The following is a 17,307-nucleotide window of genomic DNA, read 5'->3' on the forward strand; positions in this document are numbered from 1 at the left end:
AGTCAGAGACTCCCAACACTGCACTCCGGCTGTCAGGGAGAGAGAGAGAGAGAGAGAGAGAGAGAGAGAGACGGGGATACAGAGAGAGAGAGAGAGAGAGAGAGAGAGAGAGAGCGAGGAGAGAAAGCTTCCACTTATTAACCATGATCAGGAATCCACCTCGAGCAGGAGCCAGAGAGAGTTATTGACGCACATGCAGCCTTGGAGAGGTGCACACACACGCGCACACACACGCATCTCTGGCATGCGTCCGCCCCGCGCGGGTAGCAGCGGCAGTTACCGGAGCGCCTCACGGAGGTTCGAGCTGAGGGTCGGAGCCTCCCCGTCCGCCTGTTCTTCTCCAGAGGGAGATTAGAGAGAGGGGAAGAGAGCCAGAAGAGAGACCACACGCCGGGCGCGATCCCACCCCCAGCCCCCCGACCTCCATCCCAACCCACCCCACCCTGCTTCTCCCGGGCTTCTGTCCAGAGAGAGAAGAACTGGCTCCACTGGACCCTGGTTGAGCCTTAGGACCCAGCAGACCAGCCCTCCCCCCAGGACCGACGGCCCCACCGGGAGAATCTCCCCTGCCGGGACTGCGCTCCCTCAGACAGACAGACAGGCAGACGCACGGACAGACAGACAGACAGGCAGACGCACGGACAGACAGACAGACAGACAGACAGACAGACAGACAGGCAGACAGACAGACAGAAAGACAGACGGACGCACGGACAGACAGACAGACAGACAGACAGACAGACAGGCAGACGCACGGACAGGCAGCGCCAGTATCAGAGCGGACGGACCCCTGGACACAAAGCGGCGGGCAGATACGCGGGCGCGACTGAAGCAGCCGGACTCCCAACCACGGGCACGGCCGCCAGAACGCACGTCTCTGTTACACGGCGACACACCTGATAGGGCACCTGACGGGGGGGTGCGGCTCTCAGACCGTCTCATCTGCTCGGACGCCCTCTGGATGGACCTACTCCCGACTCGCTGACCTTGCGTGGTGTGACGGTGCATGTGCACGCGTGCGGTTTTGAGAATGGCGGCGTGTATGAGGAGTGTGTCCCTGACTCTGATGCTGTTGTATGTTTTGTGGACCCCGGCGTACCCGGCCGAGAGCATCTATCCCAGGATCCGACTGTCCCACAAAGGTAGGCATCACACCGTGTGTGTGTGTGTGTGTGTGTCTCCGTTGTAGCTGAGAAATGGGAACACACCAAACCAATATGCTACTGTATCCTGAAATTGATACTGTATGTTGCTAGTAAAATATATTACAAAATGTATTGTGAAACCATTGACACATATCTGCAATCAATCCATCCAAACATTTTTTTCCCAGCAAAATGAAAACAGCAAAAGTCATTCCTATTTATAAAAGTGGCGATAGACATCTACTCTCCAATTGTATACCAATTTATTTGCTTTCCGAATACTCAAACATCTTAAAAAATCTATTTGCGCTTAGGCTTGATAATTTATAGAAAAACACAGTTTATTGAGTGACCATCAGTATGGCTTTAGAGCAAATAGGTCCACCTCAATAGCAATGATGGGAATGATAGAACAGGCTTCTAGTGCAGTGGAACTATTGATCTTAATGAAGTAGCTGGAGAAATATGATTGTGTATATTAGAGGGAATACAGTAGCATACTCATGGCTAGTACTGTCAGTTATGGTTGTGTATATTAGAGGGAATACAGTAGCATACTCATGGCTAGTACTGTCAGTCATGGTTGTGTATATTAGAGGGAATACAGTAGCATACTCATGGCTAGTTCTGTCAGTTACCTTGATGACAGATATCATGTTCAAATAAATGTTTAAAATTATGTTCAATGATGTTGAAATAGAAGGTACTGTATGTGTATGAAAATCAATGTCAGCATGTGATCATTGATCATAAATTATGTTGGAAATCATATAAATAATGTAAAAACAAATGTGTCTAAAACCATTGCATATAAAACCAAATATATCTTGAATCAAAACTCACTATAGGCTATATACTGTATTGTTCTCTATTACCTGCCGTGTGGAGGTATGGGGTGACACATACAAAACCAACACTAATCCCATTTCCATGTTACAGAAGAGAGCTATAAGAATTATAAATTGAGCAGATTATTATGAACCAACCAATGCACTATTTACAGTACTAACTCACTACTAAACAATTACGCTACAAAAAGACTGTGACCATGCAATAGTTTGAGTGCACCAATGGCAGCACAGTACATAGTCAAAGTGCACACATTTCATGTAATGGCGCTAATTTCTGTTCACACACAACACCTCTGGGCTCTACGCTCGTCTGTGCTCTACTCTCTCCACCCACAGTACACTTGTGCGATAAGAGGTTCCGACGGCAGCCATGACAGTCTGAAGAGTGGGCTGTGTTGTGGGGGCCTGTTAAAGACCCTGTGGTTTCTTTCATGTTGTCGACCGTGAAAGCTTGTTGTCCCTTCCGGCCACAGTGGCTGACAATCCACAATGTGGTTTTCTGTCCCGGCATAGTGGTTTGCTGACAGAGGAATAGGCTGATACGAGCATGACTTGACTTGGTGTGTGTGTGTGTGTGTGTGTGTGTGTGTGTGTGTGTGTGTGTGTGCGTGTGTGTGTTTATTGTTTACAGTGTATCTCTTGGGGAATGATGTGGGTTTTTGTCTTTGTACTGATAAATCTTGAGTACATAGCAAACGGACCGGACATATTTTAGTGTGATTCTTTGATCCCTATGGGGGTATATAATTCCTCATAACCATGTGAGTATTCCTACAAAGTATGTGTGGAATTTTTCAGCGCCAGTAAATCGTCAATATGTTCGGAGTTACGTGAACTTGACTCGCGGATAAGGCAAGCAGACAAATAAGACTGGTTCACTCAATATCACACCAACCCTGTCTGATTTGATTGGCTGCTTTTATGTAGGACCATGATTTTGAACACCCCACTCGCACATAAAGAAGAAGAGAAAGAGAAAAAAGGAAAAGAGAGAGATAATAGATGAGAGAGAGAGAATCATAAGAGTAGAAGGAAAACATGAAGAACAGCTACAAAGAGAGAGAGAGAGAGAGAGGGGGGGGGGGGGGGGAGGGAGAGAGAGAGGCAGGACTAGATTTGTTTAGTTAAATTCTCACATTGGATTGGGATATCGACAGGTCCCCCGGCGCTGTGTTGAGCTGTGCTGGTGTGTTCAGTCAAACGCCACATCAGTGAGAGTGATAATCACACATTTCATATTTCCCTCTGCCCCAGACCAGAGCTGCTTCAAGTGGAACTGACATTCTCTCTCTCTCTCTCTGTCTGTCTGTCTCTCTCTCTCTCTCTCTCTCTCCCTCTCTCTCTGTCTGTCTGTCTCTCTCTCTCTCTCTCTCTCTCTCTCTCCCTATCTCTCTCTCTCTCTCTCTCTCTCTCTCCCTATCTCTCTCTCTCTCGTAGTGTGTGCGAGGCTCCTTGTGGATCCTATCATAAAGAAATGAAAAACAGCTCAGGTTTAATATATGTCTTATGGTCTCTCTGCCATTGTCAGTATGCAGACAACCCTACACAAGCAAAAACACACAGATGCTAACGCAATTTTCATACACACACACACACACACACATCACAAATACTCTCACGCCCTGAGGCCTTGTAGGCAGTTCGGGGCGAGGAAGGAGGTTTTAGCATTACACCCTTAGGATATTGAAACACTCTGAAGGAGGAATGGAACCAGATAGGGTGGAGGAGGTGAAGGTAATCCTATCTCTCCGGTCTGATTCCACTGTGATGAATGTATAGTCAGACTGATACAGAAGTCAGTACTACTAAAGCATCTGTAGCTTTTCATCACACCATAGCAGACCAGGAGTTATTACATTGGATACTGTGTGACCTTGGAGTATACGGTTCTGTTAGGGAACATGAAAACTTTATTACACCAGGTTAGGATATTTTTGGGTGATAGAATGTCCGGTTTAGAACCCGCAAAATGCATGATTTTTTTTTTTATATAAACAACACCAATCACCAAGCACAGGTTACTAACTCAATTTTGCGCCCCCACCCAAAAAAAAAGACAGATAGAACCCTATAATTCTAAGGTCATGTCTGGCCTTGCAATTCAGGGAGACACATACAGATTTCTCCTATATCTATTCTGAACTGGGAGCCATTAGAACTGTCTTGGACAATCATCCAAACACATGGGATGATTCATGGGATGACAGCTCCACCATTGGCTTCTTCAGTGGGTTACTCATTTCTCTCTCTCTCTCTCTCCTCTCGTCTATTCCTTTCCTCCCAGTTTGTTGTCTCTCCTTCTGCTCTCTCTGAGAGAGTCAGTGCGCACTCATGTTCACGCCTGATAACCTTCCCTGCTGTCTACACTCGCCTCATAATTCCCACAGGTTGTTACTGAAATCTCACCAGGTATCCTGTTACAATCACACATCTTCCAGGCAGAACAGACCTTAAGCCTTGCCCGCATATTGCATCATCCAAATACCTTAAACACGTCTCATGAGAATGGAAAGCACGCTCATCGGGCAGGGCTTTTGGCCAATCAAGACCCAGTCCTAGTGTCCATGGAGATATCTGTTTTATTATCTGGACCCATGTGCTCCAGAGATGCTTTGCGGTTGGAGATCCTGAGGGCCTAGAAGCAGAGGGCGTGACATTTGACAAACCTCCTGACTGTGTGTATTAAGATTCACCCTCCACATTCTAACTGCATACTGTACATATTTGGATGAAACTGTGGTAAAAAAGTCACAAAAGCCTTTTTGGAACTTTTTTTGCCCTCGGGCATTAGTGATATAAGGACAACAAGCAAAGCCATACATTAATGAGTACAAAAAAAAGCTATTTATGTAAGTAAGTCTCACATGGAGATGATTTCACAGCAATCTGTTTGTTCCTGATCAGAACAGTGTTCTATGAGGAAATAACAGCTATGCTGGCCGGGTTTATGTGTGATGACAGTGAAGAGTGGTTGCGTGATAGATGGTGATAGATTGGATGGCTCTTCCAAACACCTGTCATGTATTTTTGAGTAGAAGTCCCTCCCCTTTTCCAAACAGTTTCTATTGGAGAGGTCCCAGATGGTTATGAAAGCAAACCATTTGGCCTGTCAGGCTAGAAACACCCAGGAATGTGGGATAACGTTATTCCCATTTGACCAAAGTGTGAATAAGTCTTTCTTTTTCTCCACACTCATCACAGGGGGGACTTGTGTGCATGTTCTTTGGCCTGGTCCCCATTCTCTGTGTCGTCTCTTGTCACTTCTATCCGCTGTGTCCAGTCTCTCGTCACCTACATTCTCTGTGTCCTGTGACTGACCAATTTAGTTACTTAGTGCTGACTGAATCCTGGATTGATACAGTACATTGTCTCCACTATCTTGAAATAAGATCAATAAAACATCTTCAACAGTAAACAATCAGTCTCCTCCTTATGGTTGACCGGCCATTTTGACTCATGACATGTGCTTTCAATCAGCTTTACTCACAATACTTGTCTCAAGGCCACAAGGGCATACGTGCACATAAGCCTTTCTCACTCCATGTTCAGTGTTAAGTCATCCAGTCTTTTGTTGAATTACTTTGGATTGGTTAATAATTCTCGTGTCATTTTGTCACAAGAAAGATCTCATCGAGAGCTTTCATTCTGTAAGTACCCTTTCTATAAAGTATAACATTAAGATAGGATGGGATAGATAAAGGTCTGGATAACTTCTGTACATGCTACTGTATACAATACCCAGAGGGAGGGGGGCGGGGGGGTTATGTACATGCTATAGCTATAGTAAATACATAATTCCAGGCCCTGGTCATCTCCCGCCTGGACTACTGCAACTCCCTCCTCGCTGGGGCCCCGGCGTCAGCCACTAAACCCTTGGAACGTGTCAAGAAAGCTGCTGCTCGCGTGATATTCAACCACCCCAAGTTCTCCCACACAACTTCCCTCCTCCGTTCCCTACACTGGCTCCCTGTAGCGGCTCGCATCCAGTTTAAAACTCTGGTGCTAACCTACAGGGCAATGAAAGGAACAGCCCCCTCCTACCTCCAGGACATGGTCAAACCCTACACCCTCTCCCGACCGCTACGCTCTGCTACCTCGGGGCGACTGGTTGGCTCGTCACTCCGAGGCCCCTGCAGTCGATCAACACAGTCACAGCTCTTCTCTGTCCTGGCCCCTCAGTGGTGGAACGAACAGCCCACTAAGCGCATTGTGTTGCCTCTGGGTATGAAATGCGCTATACAAATAAAGCTTTGATTGATTGATTGATTGATTGATGTCAGGACAGCAGAATCGCTGCCCATCTTTCGTCACAGGCTCAAAACTAATCTCTTCAAGAAGTACTACAATGATCCTCCCTCCTAAGCACTTATTGTTTTTTAGTGTATTGTATTGTATTTTAGATTGATATTCTTGCACTTTGGCTTCAGCACTAGATTATGCTTTTAGTCACTTGTTTTAGAAAGAAGATGCACTGAGTTCTGGCAAGTAGTAGTACATTGGCTTTTCCTACGTTAAATGCAATTATTGTTAGTCGCTTTGGATAAAAGCGTCTGCTAAATGACTGTAATGTAATGTAATGTATTTATAAGGTGGGCTAGCTTGCAAAAGCTAGCCCAACGTGTGATATTCCCACTATTTCTTCTTTCTTTCTTTCTTTCTTTCTTTCTTTCTTTCTTTCTTTCTTTCTTTCTTTCTTTCTTTCTTTCTTTCTTTCTTTCTTTCTTTCTGATAGTTCCCCCCAATTTTTTGAACCTTAACTAGTTCTTCATATGTTGTGCTAGAAACTTCATTCAAACTTTAAAATGTTCATGATGTTTAGCTGTTTCGGGGATCCATTCAGATTTTTGATATTTTTTATAATATTTTTTTAGTAATTTAACTTTTAATAGTAATCAATGGGTTGCCGTGCGAATCGGCTTCAGAAAGTAAAAACAAATTTAACTTTTGCGAATGTCGCCGCGCAGCGAATCCTGGCCGCCGGGTTCGCCTGATTCGCGCCGCCGGTGCCGCCCGCCCAGTTCGCGTGAATTGTATTGACTTTCTATTTAAACTCGCCACGCGGCTGGAAAAAAACGCGCCCGGTGTGAACACAGCATTAGGCAACTTTAAATGAAGCAAAATACAGAGATATGTGAATTTGACGTCACACCGGGGGGAGTGGGGGAATGATGTGCTCTGAAAAGAAGCTACCAGCGTTCACAAAGGGGCGCTGCCATCTGGATGCAAATTATGTGGAGGAAACAAGACGCATTGCACATATCAGGATCCACATGGAGTCACTGGTCTTGTCCACATATCAGGATCCACATGGAGTCACTGGTCTTGTCCACATATCAGCATCCACATGGAGTCACTGGTCTTGTCCGCAGCAACAAATACAAATGTGTTCAACAATTCCAATCAATATGGTTTTCCCATGTAAGGGTGAGAGTGTGAATTTTTAGATAAAGTTGTGACAGTTTGCTGTGCTCTCTGACAAACATCAATCAATCAATCAAAGCTTTATTTGTATAGCGCATTTCATACCCAGAGGCAACACAATGCGCTTTACAGAGAACAAGGGAGGTGGGCATACGACCCACCTCTACATATTCCAGAGGGAAGCAAAAAAACAGTAATCACCCAGGGGCCAGATAAGTGAGCTGTAAAAATTCTTCCCTTACCCCTCTCAACAAGGCGATCGAGCAAGCTCCTGGAGTATGTTTGTCTACCGGCTAAGAACATTTATAAAGCAATACATTACATTAAATTACATTTCAGGGTGGTACACATACACGGGGGTATCTATCGGACTCCGGGAGGTCTGCTGGTGACAGTGGGGCATCCACTGGACCTGGTTAGAAGATAGGAGGGAGAGAGAGAGGCACTAGGGAGAGGGAAGGCAGAACAGGGTTAGTAGCACATAGAGCCATAAAAACCACACAGAATTTTAAAACAGGCAACCTGGAGCAAGCTCCTGGAATATATTTGTCTAATGGCTAAGAACATTTATAGAGCAATAAATTACATTAAATTAAATTTTCAGAGCAAGAAATGCTAAGAACATGTGTTGAAACATTGTGTTTTACAGTGATTGTGTTGAAGAGTTTTACAGTGATTGTGTTGAAGAGTTTTACAGTGATTGTAACCACGACCTCACACACACCCGGCGGTCCTTTTCATTTCTCTGCTCCTTTCTCCATCTCTTTCCTTCTCTGTCATTTGTTTTCATGCTCAAAATGTTACGTGTAGCTACACCGCAGCTCTCTAACGTAGCTCTGCCTGTAACAACCTTCACATTCTCTATTGGTAAAATCTAAATGGGAAGCATACTTTCAGTCAGTTTCCACCAGGTTATATATTAATATTGCTACCCAAAATAAGACTAAAATATCTCATTTTTTATTTTTATTTTATTGGTTTATTTGGTGAGGACAGTGCATATTAATGAACACATCGAAATACATGACTGTGTAAACATGCCGGATTTAGCTAGGAGCTAGTTTCCATCCGCAGTCCTCAAACATTAAACATTAAAAAGAAGTACTCACAGAAGGACAAACATTAAAAGACAATTACAATAATAATAAAGATAATAAAAAACTAAATCTAACAGGCTATATAAAGTGCTGATGCTCATCAAGCGCTACAGTCAAAGTGCTAATGCTAAAGTGCTGTATATAAAGTGCTGTATGCTAAAGTGCTATGTATGAGATGCTGTTCAGTCTTCATATATGTTCGCAGGTTTGATTATGTATAAGCCATTTTTTTTAGATGTTTTTTGAAAGCCAGGAATGTGGAACTCTCCCGGATCATGATTGGGAGACTGTTCCAACTCGTACTGCCTTTCTTAAGGATTGTGTTACTTTGTTCTGTGTATGTGTAAATCTTAATCTATCTGTAGGTAGGCCAGATTTCAGGTACTGTTTGAGTAGCAAATCTCTACATTTCATTAGGTCCCTACACCTTTGTTCCAACCAGGGGAGGTTACATTTTTTGGCCCTATGGCACCCTCTCCTGGTGAGAGAAGACATCACATCCTTGATTGCGTTCAAAAAGTGGCTACAACTAGATTCTAAATTATTTGATGAGAGAGTTACCCCCCAATCAATTCTATTCATGGCATCGCTGAGGTTTTGTGACTGATTCTTTGGTATCATATTCGTACCGGAGCGAGGGGGGCTTTGGATTGTCTGGAGTGTCTTGGCTTAGTAAGCTTCCTGGAGAGAAAGATACTGTTATGATCTGAGATACCAGTCAGCAGATTATATGTCCTTGTAATTCTATCAAGCTTCTTTGTAAATACGAGATCTATTCGTGTCTGTGATTTGAAAAACACACTGACTTTAAACAGATGATCTGGAAAGGCAGGGAATACTGAAGGGACCACATCTTCCTTCAAACAGACAGTTTGCGCAGTTCTGTCGAAATCTTCTGCATTAAAATGACAACTACAGAGAACTGTAGTGTCATTAGGCTTGAACTCGCTCCTTCTGAGAGCTATGGCCCACGTTTTCCTCTTTGCTGGATCCTTTGGGAACCTTTGACACAAAAAAGGGAATTTCGAAGTTAGGCTACTTCTGGTAATGTTAGCTACATTAGATGAGAGGTGCAGTCAATGATAGATCTAAGATAAGTTAGCTAGTGTGTAACATAACGTTAAGTTAGATGTAATTTATATATCTTAACATTACAGCAGGAAACTCTGGCCATCCAGCAAGGTAAAGTTAGCTAGCTAGCAAACATCAACATAGCTAGCTAACAGCTAGCCTAGCCATCACGACGGCGATGTCTGAAGTGATTCCACGCATTCAATAACATGGATAACAGTAAAACACGATAAAACTGTCACTTCCTTATGAAACGTTATCCCACGACCCCTGTTTTCTAGTGTTAATCTGTTTGTGCAGCCAAATGCCGCACATGCTTGTGGCATTTTGTCTGCGTTGTTCTCACTTTTGAGGTTGACCGCCGCAGTATGGCGACCATGCAGACGCACGCTCAAAGCGGGAATCAGGGATCTAGCAATATATGATATCTATGGTACAGACACCCTTGGACCACACAACTCAGCCCGTGAGTGGGCTAGAGACACACGGTCTTCACTGGTGAAGGCAGGCGGGTGGCCCGGAGAGGGGTACACTGTCCACGACCTGCTATGACATGAGGGGGTGGAGTCTCGCCACCACGCCAATATCCACGCCACGGGCCCCACAACTCAGCCCCACAACTCAGCCCCCCACCTGCCACGGTAATGACGGCGGAAAAAAAAAAAAATCCCCTCCGAGGGGGCCGGGGTTAAATAGGCTACGCTCTGTCTGGACCGTATCTTTTTTTTTTTGTAATCGGTTACTCGAGTAGGATCAGGTTAGGTTACTCGGTTTTAAAATTAGTCGAAATTCCCATCCCTAGTCATCACAAAACTTGACAATGGTATAGGTGTTGAAGGTGGCTGTACAGTCGTGTGTGTACAGGGGGTACAGTAGTGGGGACAGAACACAGCCCTGGGGGGCTCCTGTGTTGAGCGTGAGGGGGGATGAGGCATGGTTGCCTACCTTCACCACTGTCTGACAGGAAGTCCAGGATCCACTTGCAGAGGACGTTGCTTTGCCCCAGGACCCTCATTGAGGCAGGCTGGTCTTGGCTTCTTCGGTACAGGGATGATGGAGGTCTTGAAGCATGTGGGGACGATGGACTGGGCCAGGGAAGGTTGATTATCACTGTGAACACAGGAGCCAGGTGGTGGACGCACGCCTTCAGGACCCACCCCGTGACACCATCTGGTCCCGCGGCTACCCTGGTATTCACCTGTTTAAACACTCTTCTCATGTGGTGTTCAGAGAGAATGAGTGTTGGTGGAAGTTGAGCAGCATTTGGGTCGCCAGATTGGTAGCAGTTCAACGCTTCTTGGAGAACTGAGAGGGCAGAAGACGTCGTTGCCTGTGGTGGAATACACACAGCTACGATTATAACCGAGGTAGACTCACATGGGAGAAAGTGTGGCCACTGTGGTGTGACTGGTGTGTGGAGGGGACTGGCATTGCAGTGTTGTGACATTCTTGTCGTTGCACCATTTCTGGTTCACCAGCACACCAGCCTCGCTTTACCAGGCTCTCGTCGTGGGAGGTTTATGGGTAGGCCTGTTTTTGGACAAGGGGATCACTATCTGCCTAGACCGGAAACTACAACTGCAAAGCGAATAGGCCACAGGCTACCAGCACACAGACCCTGTCACCTCGTCTTCTCAGATTCCATAGTCCTGTCGGAGCAGTGTACAGACAGAGTTTCTGATGGACCAATGGCCTCAAATCAAATCAAAGCTTTATTTGAATAGCGCATTTCATACCCAGAGGCAACACAATGTGCTTTACAGAGAACAAGGGAGGTGGGCATACGACCCACTCTCTACATATTCCAGATCCTGATCTGTTTTGGAGGGATCTAGCCACGTTTCGGTCAGTAAGAGGACGTTATAGTTCCTGATGTTCCGTTTGTGTGCGAACCGATGTTTCTCATCAATCAAGGACTGGACATTTAGCTATCAGAATGCTGGGGGGGGGCTTGTGTGCTTGGGCCCGAAGCGCCTTTTTGAACCCCCCGCTATGTCCATGGGAGCCTGAGCACATGGTCCTTTGTTCTGGGCTGGTGGTGGTGTTCCCTCTTCCTGATGGTCTCCGCCGAGAAGGAGCCAAAAGAGACCTCTTAGGGGAGCCAATTTATATCCAATACCCTGAAGTGTCTAGTAGTCATAGAGGTTCCCACAACTGTTTTATCAAAAAATAACTAATAAGCCGCAAATAACTAACAAAAAGCTGAATCTATGTGGAGCCAGCAAGACGGCTGCAGAATAGGTCCACGTCATCTTGCAGATATATATAATTTGATATATATATTTGATTTTCGCCCAAAATGTCAATTACGCACCTCCAAACTCTTACTGGCAAACAATTCTCCTAAATCTTGCTCTGCTTTGTCCTCATAATGAGCTTGTCCTGGTGAGACAAGGGTTCCATTCTATCGTTAACAAACCACTTTCACTGCTAGCGTCATAGTGGGGTGGAGGAGGCCAGCCAAAAGAAGATTGTTTTGCTGTTCAGCGTCCTCGCTTGGCATGGAGCAGCAGGGAGCCTCAGAGTGAGCCAGGGGTTAGAGGAGAGCACCTCCCCTAGAGGAGTCATCACTACCTAATCACGGCCTCCTCCAAACACTGAACACTGTTCAAGAGATGAAGCAGCTGGAGCGGGAAACTGTCCTGCAGTTGAACAGGGCCCAGGTCTGTAATGTTTTGGGGGTTTCAGATCCAGCCCCAGCCGGGTCGTATACACCCCCAAATCCCTCACTTGCCCCTGGGGATTTCAACTGCAGGCGATGATTCTCCTGATTCATGCATTCCAAGCTTAAAAAGATTAGACCTGTCACCACACCCAGATAATAGATACACGTTGGGAGCCTGTTGGAGTTTGAAGTGCTTAAAGAAACCATTATGTGTTTAAGAACACATAAAACAAAAAGCAGAAGTCACGAAGAAGAGATTCAAAGCTGGTTCGCTGCATGAAAATGACGTGAAAATGGAAATGAAAAACATTCCTTTGGTCAGGAGAAATGGCCAATCTGTCTGGAGTACGGGAATTGTCTGCTCCAAATCCTCAGAAATAGCATGTGAGGTTAAGTACAGAGGTAGACATTCAAGAGCACCGAAAACCCCTTTGAAATGTGTCTGGGTGAATAACTGTGGCTGTTATATGATTTAGTCAAAGCAACATGTGAGTATTTAACGATAATTGAGTTCAGCAGGCTTCAAACACGATATGTGCCAAAAATGTATTTATTTGAAAATCATAATAGTTTTTAGCCATTTATAAATATTTGTGAGATGGTCCAAGGTGATTCGAGGAGTGCGGTGATGTCAGGGTGTTTTGACAGGGTTAACGTCATGCACATTAACCTGTGTAAACAAACCATGTTCGGTCCGGTCCGTGTGTCAGACCAACAGTTCCCTCTCAGAGAACTCAGACACCCAGCTCCCGAGAGCACTCTGCGGCTGGAACTCCCCAGCACACTTAAAAGCAAAGATGTGCCGATGCAGCTGGTGCTCGCGAAACCGTGGCACATGTCAAATGTTGAGCACTTGTATTTCTACTGTATGCCACGCTCCACCCCCACCCCCACCCCCCAGCTAAACACAGAGAAGGTTAGATCAAAGTTGATTAGCCCCAAAATACAAATTCAAAATAAAATTAAATTCTGACTCCTGTAAATGCAAGTCTGTCTATGCTAGGGTGCCAGGTTGAGGGCGGTGAGATATTTGAGTGAGCTATACTATAGGGCAGATTAAGTCTAATTCTGTGAAATGAATCTCATAACAATGTATGTCCCAGCTGCTTGTGTGTTTGTGTGTGTGTGTGTGTGTGTGTGTGTGTGTGTGTGTGTGTGTGTGTGTGTGTGCGCGTGTGTGTGTGTGCGTGTGATCCTCTAGTGTGCAGAGGATCAGGTAGTAATTACTATGGAACCCCCTCAGAGCGGTTATTCAAACCCGTCCTTCCCAGACATGAAATGAGCTTCTCTGTGTGTTTTACAGTCTCTCAATGATTAAGCTTAAGGTTCATGTCTTAAGAGAAGTGAGGTGGGGAATGCCAGTCTGGCATGAAGCTCTGCCGTCTCTGCAGTGAGGGGATTTTCTCATTATAGCTATTGTGTGGAGTGAGGACTCCTAGTCAGTTCCACCTATGTGCGGCAGACGCTATCATTATATACTGTACCCCCTTCACACACACACACACACACACACACACACACACACACACACACACACACACACACAGGACCTCCTCCATGGGGAGAACACACTGGCGTTTACACTAAATCATATTTCAGGGCAGCAGTGAGGAAGGTTAGCTGAAGGATCTTTTCTGTACCACTCTGCCCCTCTCTCTCAGATGGTCTCTCTGGGTGGGTCTTTCTCTCTCTCAGATGGTCTCTCTGGGTGGGTCTTTCTCTCTCTCAGATGGTCTATCTGGGTGGGTCTTTCTCTCTCTCAGATGGTCTATCTGGGTGGGTCTTTCTCTCTCTCAGATGGTCTATCTGGGTGGGTCTTTCTCTCTCTCAGATGGTCTCTCTGGGTGGGTCTTTTTCTCTCTCAGATGGTCTATCTGGGTGGGTCTTTCTCTCTCTCAGATGGTCTCTCTGGGTGGGTCTTTTTCTCTCTCAGATGGTCTCTCTGGGTAGGTCTTTCTCTCTCTCAGATGGTCTCTCTGGGTGGGTCTTTCTCTCTCTCAGATGGTCTATCTGGGTGGGTCTTTCTCTCTCTCAGATGGTCTCTCTGGATAGGTCTTTCTCTCTCTCAATGTCTAGGCCACGTGTGCTCTGAGCTCTCCAGTTGATTAAGACAGCTGGTGGTACCCTCATATCCTCACTGACCTTTTCACAACAGAGATGGGGGGAGGGGAGGAGCGAGGGGGAGGGAGGGGGAGGGGGAGAGAGGAGGAGGGAGTGAGGGAGGGAGGGGGAGAGATGGGAGGCAGTGACAGAGGAAGGAATCACGCTGATGTACAGGAGCTGTGAGCATGAGAGGGTGAAGGCACGAGAGGGACATGTACATTCAGTGTACATCACCACAATTCGATGTACATATGCATCGACACTCCTTCACTTTATATGTATAATGCATTTATGTAACACTATTCTTACTGTCCATATTCTCCTTATTTACTGGCTCTGGAACTGCGGGTAGTGTTTTACAAGAGCTGGGTTAAAAAAATCAAATGATCTGAATCAAATGATTCAGAATCGATTAATGAATCCCAATCTATCTTTTTATTTAATGAATGAATGAATAAATGAAGGAATGAATAGTTCATTAATTCATTCAATGATTAATTCATTCATTCATTTTGGGAAATCAGCATCGATACCTAGCCGTAGTAGGCCTGTTGATTTGTTGCATAACTTGGCAGTCATGTAATTAAGGTTACAGCAAAAAAAAAAAAAGGTTTTAGTAACAGTAACCGAATCGATATTGAATCGAATCGTATCGAATTTAATTGAATTGTGATAATCGATTCTGAACCTTGCGAATCGGAATCGAATCGATTCTTGAAATTAGAAATTAGAATCGATACCCAGCCCTATGTTTTAATGTTATGTTTTTGTTGTTGTTGTTGTTTACATCTTTTAACATGTAATATGTTTATGCCTACTGCATAGTTGTTGTAGGGGTGAGATTGTGAGATGGGGGCGAGGTTTGAGGGTAAGAGTGTGAGGTGGTTGTAGGGCTGAGGTGGGGTAGTTAGAGTGTGAGGTGGTTATAGGGCTGAGGTGGGGTAGTTAGAGTGTGAGGTGGTTGTAGGACTGAGGTGGGGCAGTTAGAGTGTGAGGTGGTTGTAGGGCTGAGGTGGGGTAGTTAGAGTGTGAGGTGGTTGTAGGGCTGAGGTGGGGTAGTTAGAGTGTGAGGTGGTTGTAGGGCTGAGGTGGGGTAGTTAGAGTGTGAGGTGGTTGTAGGGCTCAGGTGGGGTAGTTATTTAGAGTGTTCGGTGGTTGTAGGGCTCAGGTGGGGTAGTTATTTAGAGTGTTCGGTGGTTGTAGGGCTCAGGTGGGGTAGTTATTTAGAGTGTGAGGTGGTTGTAGGGCTCAGGTGGGGTAGTTATTTAGAGTGTGAGGTGGTTGTAGGGCTCAGGTGGGGTAGTTAGAGTGTGAGGTGGTTGTAGGGCTGAGTTGGGGTAGTTAGAGTGTGAGGTGGTGTTAGGGCTGAGTTGGGGTAGTTAGAGTGTGAGGTGGTTGTAGGGCTCAGGTGGGGTAGTTAGAGTGTGAGGTGGTTGTAGGGCTCAGGTGGGGTAGTTATTTAGAGTGTGAGGTGGTTGTAGGGCTGAGTTGGGGTAGTTAGAGTGTGAGGTGGGGTAGTTAGAGTGTGAGGTGGCGGTCACTACACATACAGTATCAACGTTACAATATGGGACAGCACCAGGCTGTGTTAGAGTAAAACAAAGCAAATGCTGCTTCTCTGCTGCCCAGTACATGGCCAAATTACAAATAATATGGCATCAATTTAACGGCACATCAACCAATATTGCAGCACATATGCCAGAGAGTCATAGTGCCCTCTCTGTATCCAACCCCAGGCCTTCATTAAGCAAGCAAACACATCCAAGAAAACGCACAATCCATTGGTTACACTAAAATAGATCTGTCCGGCCCAGACAATAATCCAATAATGAGCAAAACCAGCATAGGAAAATACATCATTACTTTATAATGTAGGAGTCTGTTTCTACTCTTCCTCCTTGCAAAGTCATCCACTATTTCACAGAAGTGACGGTCTGACTCAATACCCATAAGCGATAGTGAGTTAATGTGTTTTCGGCCCATCCGCATCCTGAGTTCGCTCTTACAGTAATTCGGGCCAGTTTGGAGAATAAGAGTTCTTTACTGTCAGAGTCAAAAAAAGCCTTGTAGTGCAAAGTGTAATGTAGACATTCGGGAAGGTTGATTGTAAATCCAAATTCAACATTGTTTTGAGAAATAATTTTTTTTGTTCAAGGAAAAATTGCCTCCTTTGTCTCCCTGATCTTTTTTGTTTTTCGCAGCAAATTGTTGATGGGCTTGGTGAACCTCCCTGGGCCTTGTGACCCTGGGTTCCCGGGGGCTCCTGGTAGTCATGACCCCTGGGCAGCAGCCTTTACTGGCCCCATCTGTCCCAGGAGTTGTAGGGGTGTGGTGGGGGTGTGAGATGGTCAGGTGGTTGTAGAGTAATGCCCTGCTGTGGAAGGGAGCTGGGGTGAGATGTGTGTCAGAGTAGTGACGTCATGTGTGTGAGAGTAGTGACGTCATGTGTGTGAGGGTAGTGATGTCATGTGTGTAAGAGTAGTGACGTCATGTGTGTGAGAGTAGTGACGTCATGTGTGTGAGGGTAGTGATGTCATGTGTGTAAGAGTAGTGACGTCATGTGTGTGAGAGTAGTGACGTCATGTGTGTGAGAGTAGTGACGTCATGTGTGTGAGGGTAGTGACATCATGTGTGTGAGAGTAGTGACATCATGTGTGTGAGGGTAGTGACGTCATGTGTGTGAGGGTAGTGACATCATGTGTGTGAGGGTAGTGAGGTCATGTGTGTGAGGGTAGTGACGTCATGTGTGTGAGGGTAGTGACGTCATGTGTGTGAGAGTAGTGACGCCATGTGTGTGAGGGTAGTGACGTCATGTGTGTGAGGGTAGTGACGTCATGTGTGAGAGGGTAGTGAGGTCATGTGTGTGAGGGTAGTGACGTCATGTGTGTGAGGGTAGTGACGTCATGTGTGTGAGGGTTGTGACGTCATGTGTGTGAGGGTAGTGACGTCATGTG

The 17,307-nt window shown here is 45.6% G+C and overlaps 1 protein-coding gene across 1 annotated transcript in view; it reads left to right on the top strand.

Moving 5' to 3' along the window:
- Positions 1-1,030: 1,030 nt before the first annotated feature.
- The window catches only part of sema3e (sema domain, immunoglobulin domain (Ig), short basic domain, secreted, (semaphorin) 3E), a gene marked incomplete at both ends in the record, with an annotated part of 45,574 nt that continues 29,297 nt past the window's right edge, over positions 1,031-17,307 (top strand). Inside the window, 1 exon segment of the mRNA XM_084452856.1 lies at positions 1,031-1,142. Within this exon segment, the coding sequence (XP_084308982.1) occupies positions 1,031-1,142 (112 nt within the window).

The sequence above is a fragment of the Borostomias antarcticus genome (assembly GCF_949987555.1).
Source record: "Borostomias antarcticus genome assembly, chromosome: 18".
NCBI classification, from domain to species: Eukaryota; Metazoa; Chordata; class Actinopteri; order Stomiiformes; family Stomiidae; genus Borostomias; species Borostomias antarcticus.